Source organism: Centruroides sculpturatus, unplaced genomic scaffold (genome assembly GCF_000671375.1).
Source record: "Centruroides sculpturatus isolate CEXI.00-Female unplaced genomic scaffold, Cexi_2.0 scaffold1259, whole genome shotgun sequence".
Taxonomy (NCBI): Eukaryota; Metazoa; Arthropoda; class Arachnida; order Scorpiones; family Buthidae; genus Centruroides; species Centruroides sculpturatus.
The window spans coordinates 37,743-50,437 of NW_019385521.1; the positions used below are offsets into that span (position 1 = coordinate 37,743).

The 12,695-nt window shown below is 30.1% G+C and overlaps 1 protein-coding gene across 1 annotated transcript in view; it reads left to right on the forward strand.

Annotated features, from left to right (window-relative positions):
- Positions 1–12,695, forward strand: part of LOC111639773 (protein phosphatase 1 regulatory subunit 12A-like) — a gene marked incomplete at its 5' end in the record, with an annotated part of 30,383 nt that overhangs the window by 13,110 nt on the left and 4,578 nt on the right. The window contains 11 exons of the mRNA XM_023385711.1: positions 2,259–2,333; positions 2,409–2,506; positions 2,599–2,781; positions 2,862–2,902; positions 2,981–3,115; positions 3,193–3,283; positions 3,357–3,575; positions 3,665–3,827; positions 3,996–4,117; positions 10,702–10,779; positions 12,008–12,130. Of these exons, the coding sequence (XP_023241479.1) occupies positions 2,259–2,333; positions 2,409–2,506; positions 2,599–2,781; positions 2,862–2,902; positions 2,981–3,115; positions 3,193–3,283; positions 3,357–3,575; positions 3,665–3,827; positions 3,996–4,117; positions 10,702–10,779; positions 12,008–12,130 (1,328 nt within the window). The remainder of the gene's footprint in view (positions 1–2,258; positions 2,334–2,408; positions 2,507–2,598; positions 2,782–2,861; positions 2,903–2,980; positions 3,116–3,192; positions 3,284–3,356; positions 3,576–3,664; positions 3,828–3,995; positions 4,118–10,701; positions 10,780–12,007; positions 12,131–12,695) is intronic.

The window sequence follows — 12,695 nt, forward strand, 5'->3', positions numbered from 1 at the left end:
CCCCTCCAGATGTCCAACTTGAGTTGATAGACATCCAGTGCAGTGATGAATTGAAATCACAGTTCAAAAATTCTAATCTCCTCACATTCTACAAAGAACTGCCAGATACATCATTTCCAAAACTGAAAGACAATGCTCGATTTTGTGCAAGCATGTTTGGCAGTACCTATGTATGCGAACAAGCGTTTTCGCTTATGAATTTAAACAAGTGCAAAACACGGAACAGATTAACCAACGAGAATTTGGAAAATCTGCTGGTTGTTTCAACATCTGCCATTACGCCAGACGTCAAGAAGATTGCTGCCAGCATCCAATCTCAGCCATCGCATTAATCACTTGGAGATCCGGCCCCCAGTCAGTAAACTTAATCCTAATTTGGCCCTTCTTCAGAAAAGGTTGTGCATCCCTGACTTAACATTTGTAATATTACAACTTAAGCCACTTCCATTCTCACCATCTCAAATATTAAATAAATATGTATATCGGAGCAGTGGAGCACTACAAATTTCTATGCTCTGGCTCCACTCCTGCTCTGAATAAAAATCTGTTGCTCCACCTGCTCCATGCTCCGGCTCCACTCCAAAGCTCTGCTTATAATTGAAGGTCAAATGACAAACAAAACCATTTGTTTAAATCAGGCAGTTGGAGTGGAAATGCGTATTTGAGATTGGAACATTACATCCCGCTTATAGCTTATTGTAACTTGTATAAGTTTGTTTTGTAATTAACTGTAACATTTTTGGATATAATGGACAAGTGACATCATTTGATTGTTGCTTCCCTTGATTAGTCTGTCGTATCTTTGACGACTACAAAAGTTCATAATTAGACAAATATCATATTGTCGTATTTATATTTGGTGAATCAGCATTAAAAAAAGTATATTCCAAACATATTTTAAGAAATCTTTTGTAGAAATAGAAAAGGGGACAACATCGTAATTTGTGCGGAGCTGAAAAGCTGACCAAATTATTTCTGAGTTTGTTTCCACACGATAGAAAAATGAAATCCAAAACAAAGCCACTCTAATGTATTACTAGAACATAAAATGATCAAAACTATATTTAGGCTATTTGAAATTTTTAAAATTAAAAGTTTTGTAATTTTAAATTGATTTTAAAAAAATCAAGTTAAATGTTTTTAATGAAAATGCTGTTAAACCACTTTTGTTATTGTAAATATATTTAATCTTTATACTATACTATTCTGGTTACAAGACCAATAAAAACAGACTAATTGCACTTTGGTTATTAGTTTATTGACACATTTGTGCTGTACTGTACTAATAGTATAAATGTGTCAATAAACTAGTAACCAAAATATGATTAGTCGATAGAATATAGACAAAAGAAGAAGAATATTAATACAGTCTGTGTGAAAATTAACATCTTGCTAATTTTAAAATACTTTTTATATGCAATTAAATTAACAGATTATTATTTTGTTTTCAAATCCAAGAGTCATCAATCTTAAGATTATTTATTTGTTTACTTAAATACAATTACAGTGTTATATTTTGATTACTGTATATGTGTTTTTACAGTCTCAGAACTAAGAGACTGCGGGAAACATTTTCTAAATGTTTCTGTGCAGTTGGACTTCTCATACATACTTAATTTTAATTACACAAATGTATCTATATAAGGAAAAATAGATAAACTGCAGCAGTTTCATTAGTAGCAGATTCAAACAATCTGCCAATAGAAAATACTTTTACGTGTTATTTGTTGAATCTTGACTCTAAGCTCTTATAATAAATTAGAATTTGGTTACGTTATTTCTTAACTAATAATTATTATATGTATTATGCTATTTATAAACTTCTAATTGACTTAGTCTAGTAATTATCTTAATTTGTGTGTGCTGGTTTAGTTTTTACATACCTGTTTTATTAGAAGAATAGAGACATGGGCTCATCTATCGGTTAATAAATTTGAGTTCGGTGACAACACACTAATGAAAAACTGCTTTATTTTATGATGATTCATTTATTTACTCTAATCTGCATACTTTCTTATGATTCATTTTTAATTTTTTACTTAATAAAGCAAATGTTATTAATTAAGGATAAAGCTGTTAATACAAGTTGAAATGATAGAATAATGGTAGAAACTGCCTTTTCCTACCATTTTAGTATCTTAGTATTAGTATTTTTAATAATTAATGATTTTAGAGTAGGATAATTAAAATTTAAAATAAAATATGTTGAAATTTCAAAGTATTTGATTCTTAAACTATAAATATTTTTTTTAAATTAGACAGAAAACAGTCTCCCGGAATCGAAGTTGAATTAGAATCTGCTGAAGAAATGAAAAAAGAAGAGAGTGAAATCGGTATGTATCAAATTAATTGAAAGTAAAATGTTCTACTTTTACAGATTTTTATTGATAATTATTTTTATTTGTCAGCAATTCGAAATAAAGCCAATAATGCGGAAAATGAAAAGGAAATAATTTCTTCTGTGTCGACCAATTTAGAAAAAGTACAAAAGGATGAAAGCATACAGGTAAGAGGTTTAAAGACGTCTAAAAATAAAACTTTAACAATAAAAATATTAAATACTTGTTGAGATTTTATTAAATTGAATAATTTATTCAGTCGAAAGTTGTGGCGGAACCAGAATTACTTGACATAACAAAGCAGGCAAACGTAAGAAAGAGAGATGTATCCAGAAGTTCCGGAGAAAGCGATGCCATTTCGGCTGCAAAAGTTCCATTGTTGTTGAAGGATGAAGAGGAAACCATAATACTGCGAAAAGTGAAACAAGATTCTTCGGATCAAGTGAGAAATATTAGCCACATTGTCTTTTGGTTTTGAAGATTTTTACATTTACTTATATTATGAAATAAAATTGTTTTTAGATTAACTTAAAACCACAAATTGAAGAAATTAACAAGAACAAGTAAGTGTTTGTTTATTTCTGTCTTTTGTAATGAAAGAACTCTATGAAGTGAATTAAAAAAAAAAATATTCAATTTAGGAATAGGAAAAGTGAAGGAGAAAGTCAGCCAAAAGTTCCTAGTGATGTGCCATGTGTCAAATTTGATTCTTTGTCTCCAGAATCTCTGCCAAGCATTACTGCACAAGCACCGTCGTCGTCATCTCAAACAAGGAGGTAGTATTTAACACTTGTGATGTGATTATTACAAATCTTTTGTTTGTTGTCATAATTGGTTGTGTATTTTTCGAAAGGTCTTTTGTTCCGCCTGTTCGGGACGAAGAATCCGAAACTCAAAGAAAGGCTCATGCAAAGAGAGTCAGAGAGACGCGACGCTCGACACAGGTAACGAACGACATTCTGAAGAGTGAATTATGTTTTTAATAAAAAGAAATATTTTAACAGATGATTGTTTTAGGGTGTAACATTAGAAGATATTAAATTGGCGGAGCAACAGTTACTTAAGAAACAGCAGGAAGCTGACGAAAATAAGGAACAGAAAAACAAAGAAAAGCGGGGATTGGATGCCGAGAACAACAGCTTAAATACCAAAGCTTCTGCGATCAATACTTCATTAACTAAATCAATTACCAAAGCGGAGAAAAGGATATCGCTTGATGATAAAGAAGATCTGAAAGTATGTTTTGTTTCTAAAAATGTTTGAGTAAAAAGCAAAAAAAAATATATATATATATTTTTGTAAAGTTTCTATATAACTTATTTTAGACGGAACAATCTACAACTCATCTTTTGCAAGATCTGCCACTCTATTCATCTAATACCGACAAAAGTAATGTTTCTAAGTATTTGACTCAGCAAAGCGATAGTAGTGATATTATTTCTACGAAATTACGCTCAAGGTCTTCGAAAACTGAAGATGCTAAGACAGGTAGCCAGTTAATATTATTCAGTATAATAAATGTCACTGGCACGATTTAAATTTACATTAATAATAGATCTGTAGATGTTGAGATATATAATTTATTATTAAAAATTTGATAAATATAATAACTGAATGACCTAATCCAATGCATTGTTTTATTACCAAATTTTATAGAACACGAAATAGATAGCGAAAAAGACGGAGATAATCGTAATGCTCAGGGAACACAAGCCGTCATACAGAGACGAAGGAGACCAAAACGTCGATCTACGGGTGTAAATCAGATGCCACAAGAGGTAAATTTGTCCGTTTATATGTAGAATAAATGCTTTCGTCAATAGTTTTCGGACAGTTGGATTACAGCATTTGTTGGAATGTCATTTATAATGCTAATTTTGTTACTTTACAAATATTAAGCATCGTGCAATTAAATATATAATATAAAATATGTATGCATACAAGTTTAATATCAGACTAAATAATTATGATAAATTATTTTGATGTTTACTAAAATGATTTAGAGAGATTTGTCATCTGTGGAAATTTCATTACTCATAATTTGAATTGAAAGTCATAAGTTTTACTGGTTGTATCTAAACTCGGATTTTTTTATGTCTTATTGCTAAGGCTAAAATTTCAGTTATGAAAATCTTGGGGATAATATTGGATAATACAACAGAATTCACAAATATATACTGTATATAAATAGTAATCAGATAGATAAGTAGACATGTATTTTTTTTTTGAAATAGAAATATTTTTCCCTTTCTCTCCTGTGGAGACAAAGAGGGCCTTCTTAGCAGGTCTGTTGTGGGTTTGGCCAGGCTTGTAATGGTACGATCAGATTGCAAGGGATGGACTGCCCCGAAAAATTCCTGGAGTTTTCAACTTGTCCAGATTTGAACCTGGGTCCCCAGAGTGGCAGGCTGCCACCTTAACTACTCGGCCATGATTATTTATAAACATTTGATGTTGGGTGATATTGTTATGATAGATTAAAAACAGTTGATTACAATTGCTTTGGATAGCAGCCGATAACATATGTTTCTTTCATTAAAAGAAACACATTTCACTGTAGAAAAATATATGCATATCTTTTTGTTTTTCTAGTTTGTTAGTATGTGTGTTAGGAGCAAAGCCCAAAAATCAGCCATTGCCAAAAAAGAGGTCTTTACCTTGAGTGAAGAGGCAGAATCCTCGAGACTATTTTGTCTAGGTGTGCCAAAGGGATTCTGTGAAAAGATCTGTTTTTTTCATCTAAACAAAAGACTGTATTTTGGTACCAGGATGATGTCTTCTCAATAACCATCCATTTTATAAGGATGTTGTAAATGTCTGTTTGCTTGCTGTTTTGAGTAAGAAAACAGACATTTACAACTGAGTGCATATGTCAAGGTTTTCCATGTACTGTTTTAGAGCCAAACATACAGTAGAAGTTAGCTTGTTTGTGACTTGCATGGCAAACTCTTGTTCATTGTCACTATTATGCAGTATGCATGGAGTATCTTTAGTGCAGAAGATATCAAGAAGATTGTAAGCAACTTGCATTGCTCATCTTGTTTTTAATGTCCATTTAATTCCATTTCTTTTAGTTTTGCAGGAAACAAATTTTATAAGGTAGTCCTGGTAGCAGAGGACAGACTTGTAACCCTTGTCCAGCTCACTTTGCATGTTGACGAGTAACTTGTTTTTTTGATTTGCTGAGAATAGGCTTCACTCACTAAACACTTTCCTTTGTTTTTCAATTCCTTCAATGATCAAGCAAGTAAAGGGCTACACTATTGAAAGATTCATATCTTTCAATAGTATAGCCCTTTACTTGCTATTGAAAGATTCATATCTTTCAATAGTGTAGCCCTTCACTTCTGTATTAACTTGTGCTCAACTGGAATGAATGTCAACTGCTTTAGTACTAGAGAGATTCACACAATTTCAGCTTGAAATTGTCCTCAGAAACTGTAGATATGTATACAACAAAATGACAACGAAACAATAACTCACAAACTCATCAACAATGGCAGAAACATCTGGACACTAGATGCCATAGAAATGTCTGAACGATGCATTCCAGGTATAAATCTGCATTGACAATTATTTTTGTGGTTCAGCTTTGGATGATGATTCATTGTTGAAGCCTAGATTTGGATGTTTCAGAAAAACCATAACTCAAAAATAACTGCACTCTGTAAAATATATATTTCTTAAGACTATACATACAAAATATACTATGAGTCAATTTCATTCTGTCCCTTCACACGCTGTTTGAGGTAATAACAATTCCACAGTGGAGTCAACCTTTTATTGTAGGCTACTTGTCCTGGCAATTTTATTTAATGCACTCTGTACTTTGGCAGTTCACTCAGTCCTGGGGGCTACAGTTTCTGCTCCCTAATATAGAACAGTTAACTTGTACCACAGACCAAATTTGGCTTGTTCGACAAATTGTCACATGCATGCCAATCTGGCCCGTGACATATTTGACTCATCACTATAAACAATATGCAGAATTTGGATGTATTTCTGTGTGAACTGTATAAAATATTTGTGGCCGTGCAATTTGGTCCACCAGTCTGAAAGTTCAAGCATTTTCATTTTATACAAAGATCCATTTTCAAATCTGACTGTGATGATTGTTTTTTAATTATTATTACTTTGTATAATCAATGTTACTTAAAAATTAGTAATTAATTAATAAGTGAAATGATAATTTATAAACAGAATTCTAAATACAATGTGTGATCTCTCTCAATAATAAGAATGCTACAAATGTTCGTTTAAAATTGCTTTGTGACAATGATACTAACATTGAAAATTGGAATTTGTTATTGAAGGATTCAAAATTAAAACTTAATCTTATTAATGCATTCAGTTCTGGTAAACAGAATAAATTTCTTATTGGAATCTTATTTAGAGTAGCTGCTAATCCGTTTTGAGATCAGCATCTGTTGTAGATAAAACTGCAATTGAGTACAGTTTTACTGTCATTGCAAAAATGTTAATGAGGTGCTCTTGCTAGACTAAACTAGTTATTATACTGGGTCTATAATTGTATAGGAAGAAAGCAAATAAAAATTAAAGACAAATTCGACACTTTTTAAAATTAATCTGTAAATTTTTTTCTTTATGGCTTAAATGCTATATTGTTTGTTTGGGATTTTTTGTTGATGTGGGGAGGGAATCTTTTGTCCTGGGATCTTTTGGGACATTTTCTAATTTTAAAGAAATTAAATCTGATAAATACTCCTAAAGGCAATTCTAAAATACTGTGATTTTACTTCTAATTGATACACAAATTTATTATTAGTCTTATTTTTTTTAATTTAAATAAAATTTTGTAATAATACCATCACATTTTTTTAATAATGTGATTTGATATTTTTTGTCAGATATAATAAATCTTTAATATAAGCCTGACATTAACCAGTTACTCAGTTTATTGAAACTTTCAAAAAAATTCTTAATTTAGATATATAATATTGCAAAGTCTTTCCTCAAACATAAATGAGAATCTGTAGATTCTTTGAATTATTTTATAAATATATAATATATGTGATTAAGTAATAACTAAATTATTTATGTTTGCAATCGTAGAATGTCTGCAGAGAATCCAGCTTGCCCTAGATCCAATTTTGTTGTTGTTTTTAAATAAAAGGAACTAAAAGTTTTTTATTACAAATCTGTAAATTGAGAACTTATGTTTTCTAACATTGTATTTAAAAATATAAATTTGATTTTACAGATAAGTCAAATTTAATTTTGGGTAGTTGCCACACTGTATTGTAAATTTTGGAACAAAAACTCTTGGGAGTGTGTTAGGTGTAGAAATTATCAAATTAATTGTTGATGCATCTCTAAAAAATTTAAGTTGGATTGATGGTGAGACATGATTTTCTTTATAGAAGACGTTGTCTTATTTGAGGTGGACCGTAGAAGAGAGGAGTTTTGTACAGATAAAATTAATCTTTTGATAGATGAGTTACAAAGTTAGAGATCTCTAACTAGTAGGATAGACTTTTAGCACAGAAAGGAATATTATGAAATAAATTAATACGGATATTAAGAAATTGTTAAAATAATGCCGTCGAGCCAGTAGCAGAAGGCACTATCATCATGCAAAATTGTTCGTATCAATTGCTGAGATTTTTATTCACACAAGAAAATAATAATAGAAATGAGAACAGACTTATGAGTGAGTTTTTATCTGATTTGTGAGAAAAATCATCAAATTGACTTCGTAATGTCTCTTTTTTATAATACTCATTCTTATATAAAATATTAATTTTGATTATAAGAAAATTGTTGTTTCAAAAATTTTCTGTTTATAATTTCAGTGATACACCAAACTAGATAGAAGCTATTTGTCAAAATTATGTGGTCCTTAGACCAATTAAATCGAGTCACAAATGAAATGCAGATTGTCTGTGCCCATTGTCCATTTCTTGTCTTGTAAAAATCACTTTAGATGCATGCCAAAATACTTTTTCTAATTTAGAAATCTAACATAAATGATAGTGAGCAAAAATATTTTTTCTCTGATTAAATAGCATATTATCTTCTCTTTTATGAATTTAATCAATTCCTAGAAAATGTCAATCAGTCATTATAAATCTTTGATTTATAACAGCTGATTGACATTTACTGCAAGTTTAGTGTCACATAATGAAGTTCTATTTGTAGAAATGCAGTTTAAATTTATAATTCTATGCCAAGATGACCAGCAGAATGTGGAGTAGGTTTATTTACTATTCTCCTGTTGAGACTTGAGGTCAGTTTTGTTTTAATTAAATTCTACTGACTTATCTGCCCAGTTTGTTGTCCTTGCCGTTTATTCTTTTGTTCCTCACTCAACCTCTTTTCTGAATTTTTAAGATGCCATTTCTTGAGAGGGATGTCTTGTTTATATTTCCAATGGCTCCATTATTACAAACTATGGCATAACATATATTTATAACAGAAAATTTATACAAATTATGAAGTGTGTTGTAAGTCAGGATCTACTATTTTCTGTTTTACTCTTATGCTTTGTGACATACTAAGAGGGTCTTTTAAACGTACCTGTCTTTGGCAAGATCAGATCCATGATGGAGTCGCCAGGTGATGAGAGACAGGACCCAATATATCTGTGAATACTTGTTTTTGTTTCCCTGGAATGAAAGGCCAACACCTTAATTGCCTCAGCTATTCAGCCAGTTTGGTCTACTATATTAGAAGTGTCAAGTTTAATGTAAAACTATTATTTTTAATTTACTAAATTGTTACAAGAAGCATTTAGTAAATTGAGATAAATTTATTTACAATGTATAATTTTGTAGGTGATTATTACGTCTGTCTTTTGCATAGCAATTCGTATGCCGACAATAAATGGAGACATACGTATTAACAAACATAAAAAACAATATTTTTTTATGAATTATAACATGGAGATTCTGTAATAAATATCAATCTATTTATACAGATATTAATAGATAAGTAGACTATTTTAATAATACACAGTTTGTTCAATTTTGTTCAATTAATAATGGCATCAAACTTTCATAATATTTTTATAATTATAATATTTTTTTCCACTGGCATATAGCATCTAGCTGAATTATACAAGATAGCTTTGAATATTTATATAGATTTACTTTTGTAAGGTGCCATAATAAAGTCAGAAATGATTAGGTAACTTTATCGATGCATTTTCTAAATGAAATATTTATAAGAAGCTTTGGAACCAAGTTATTTTGGTAAATACTCAAAGACTTCTGCTAATGTAGTGGTATATTATGAAAATTTTTTCTTGTAAATCTCCTGAAATGTGGTTGCTGTAGGACTTCATCTGTAAGGATAATTGTAGATGTAGACTGAGACTGAACATATTTATTCAAATATCAATTCTAGCAAAGTATATTGATGCTTAAATATATATTTTGGATTATATGTGATAGTTAAGGTTGCATTAATTGTGCAAATTAACTCTCAGTGTACATTGTTTAGCATCCGACCCTGCCAGTTGGCTATTAATAGTATTTTGTTAGTTTGACATTAGCCAAGAGTTCTAAACGTCAATTCTGTACTGTCTTGTTTTGCGCAACAATTATCTATTGTTATTTTGAAAAAAAGTGTTTTAGTTTATTGTCTATTTAGTTATTTTTGCTACGAAAAAGAGCGGATTGTTTGCTTTTTTCTATTTTGTTTTTGGTAGAATTTAAATAATATTTAAATGGAAATAATTAAAATAAATTGACAAACAATGTTAAGTGTAATAAAATTTAATACCTTTCCTCCAGCATTCTCTTGTAAATGTATGTTAATGTGATTTAAATATCATTTAGTTTTTTAATTCTTTTGTAAAATTGATATAAATTACAAATATTTGAAACTTTAAAATTCACACGGTTAATAATTAAATAATAAATAGAGTAATAAAGCATAGCGATGTAGAAATTAGTTAAATAGGCAATTAATTGGAACCTAATTAAATGATTTTATCTCTTTATTGCTATTTTCCAATTAATTAAATTAATTAAAATATTTTAATTGCAAATAATTGTATTGGAAATAATTAATAATCGTCTGTCGAATAAGATTTTTATTCGATAATTATTTTGTTTATTTTATGATATTAATTAAAAATAATTTAGAATCCTACAGTTCTGAACTATATTTGATTTATTTTATCTTATAATTTTAAACTTATAAAATTACCAAAATTTAAAATATTCTAACTAAACTGAAATATAATTATGATATTTTAATTATATAATGTTTTAGAGAGCCTCATTTAGAAAAGTAATAAATTATTAAAGCCATTTAGGGATTGAGTTTGTTGGCTTTATAATTTGTAGTAAAGAATTATTGAAGTTCCTTAATAACCAACAATGATTTAACTTTATAGGAAAATCAGGAAAGTGCCAATACGACAGAATCCAAGGAAGAAAAGTCTGAGAGCAGTCAAGAAGAACCAGAATTAAAGGTTAGTCCTCTTTTTCCTTGCTTTTTGAATCATAGAACCAATCTTTAGAGAGATTCATTTCTGTAATATTAGTGAATAAGACAAAAACTTCCGTCTGGTTACAAAAAATTTATTAAAAATACACAATTTGTGAAAATTGTGGGACAGTTACATATTTTAAGGCACTCAATTAGATATGTAACATCTTATAGATTTTCAACTGTTTGTTTATTAAAATTTATCCAGTTGATTTCTATGATGCAAGACATATTAAATATTTTATAATAAGACTAAGAAGTTTCACCTTCCTACTGACTTTGAAAATTTTGTTTCTGGTGCTGCCATTCCTATTTTAATTTTTTTTTTTTTTTTTTGTACATGGTGTATTTGTAAATGTCTTTTATTTACATATATGAAGCTAATGGTCAAATGGAACAGAGTTATTATTCAATAAAAATGGGAGAGGCCAAATTTTCATTTTTTTTAGGGATCCTATTGGACAATGATTTCAAAATGACCTGTGGGCCTCTGCACGTGGTGAGGCAGGACAGCAGCAGCAGCCATGTGACCTTTAGTGCCAGGATTTGGTGGTGGTCTCTGGCAAGTACTAGCTGTTGTTATGTGTAATTCATTACATATATATAATGTAAAGATGTTAACATTTAAGTTTTTTAGTATTAAATAAAACAAATGGTAAATACAATACAATCAGTTTTATTTGTTTTTATCTAATGCATGTATATCTTCACTCCTGTCATACATTAATAGAAGTCTGAAAATTGTATATTATCATTATTTTATGAATAGATTAAACTTAAATGAAAATGTCTTCTCAATTTAACCTTTTTACCAACTTTCTTAAGAATTTCTTGTTCCCAATAACCTCAAAATGACTAAAATTTGCCCAGCAGAGCTGTACTGGATTTGATTGGATTTGAATTGTTATTTATCTTTCTAGACAACATTGAATTGGAGCACTTTAATTATAATTACCTGGTACTTTAATGATGTGGTATATTTTAATTTAAAAATGAAGTAAAAAGGAAGTGATAAATATTTATAAATTAAAATCATTTAATTATTGTAGGTGAGACTTAATCATTATCAATTACATCTCAAAAGATATAATTGATTAAATAGGCAAAGTGGATCATTGCTTCATTAGCCTCGTTCGGCCAAACATCTTTCTAAGTTTAAGTTGCATGTTATTCTAAAATTAATAGTTTCAATTACTAAATTTTCATTGCAGGCAGAGAAGAGGAAAGACATCATGTCTTCCTCTTCAGAGAGCAGTGAGTGCATTGGCTGGACTGGCAATGTCGGTTTGAAAAGAGACAGCGATAGGAAAGAGATAGAAAAAGACTATAAAAAGGTAAGACTTTCTTGTACTAAATAATTAAAACTAGTATTTTGCATGGCTTTTCTTCTGATGTGATTGTCAGATGTGATTATACGTGATCTGTTCAAAAAGTTCCGGAACTTATTTTTTCTTCATTTTTTGGACATCCTGTTGTTTTACTTCAAAGTACAGTAATACCCCAAACTTACGCGATAGGTGGGACCGAGCGATGACCGTGTAAGTCGAATTCGCGTAAGTCGGGGTATAATTTCGCAATTTGTGTAAAATCCAAGTGGGATGTATGTAAGCTAATAAATGTTCTCGTTAACCTTATCTCATCTGATTCGTTCACGGTTACAAGAAATCAGCATATAGAGTCTCTCAAGTCTCTGTAGATATAACAAACACAGAAATAAATAACACAAAATAAATTGTAGCTATGTGTCGATTCCGCGCGACACATCCGAACATGTAAGCTGAACAATAGTATGAGGGGAGTGAGTAATCAAGAGTTGCGTGGCACTCAAACAGAAGACAAATCGACGAGATTTGAAAATTGCGTAACTCCGGGTTCGCGTAAGTCGAGGTATTACTGTAC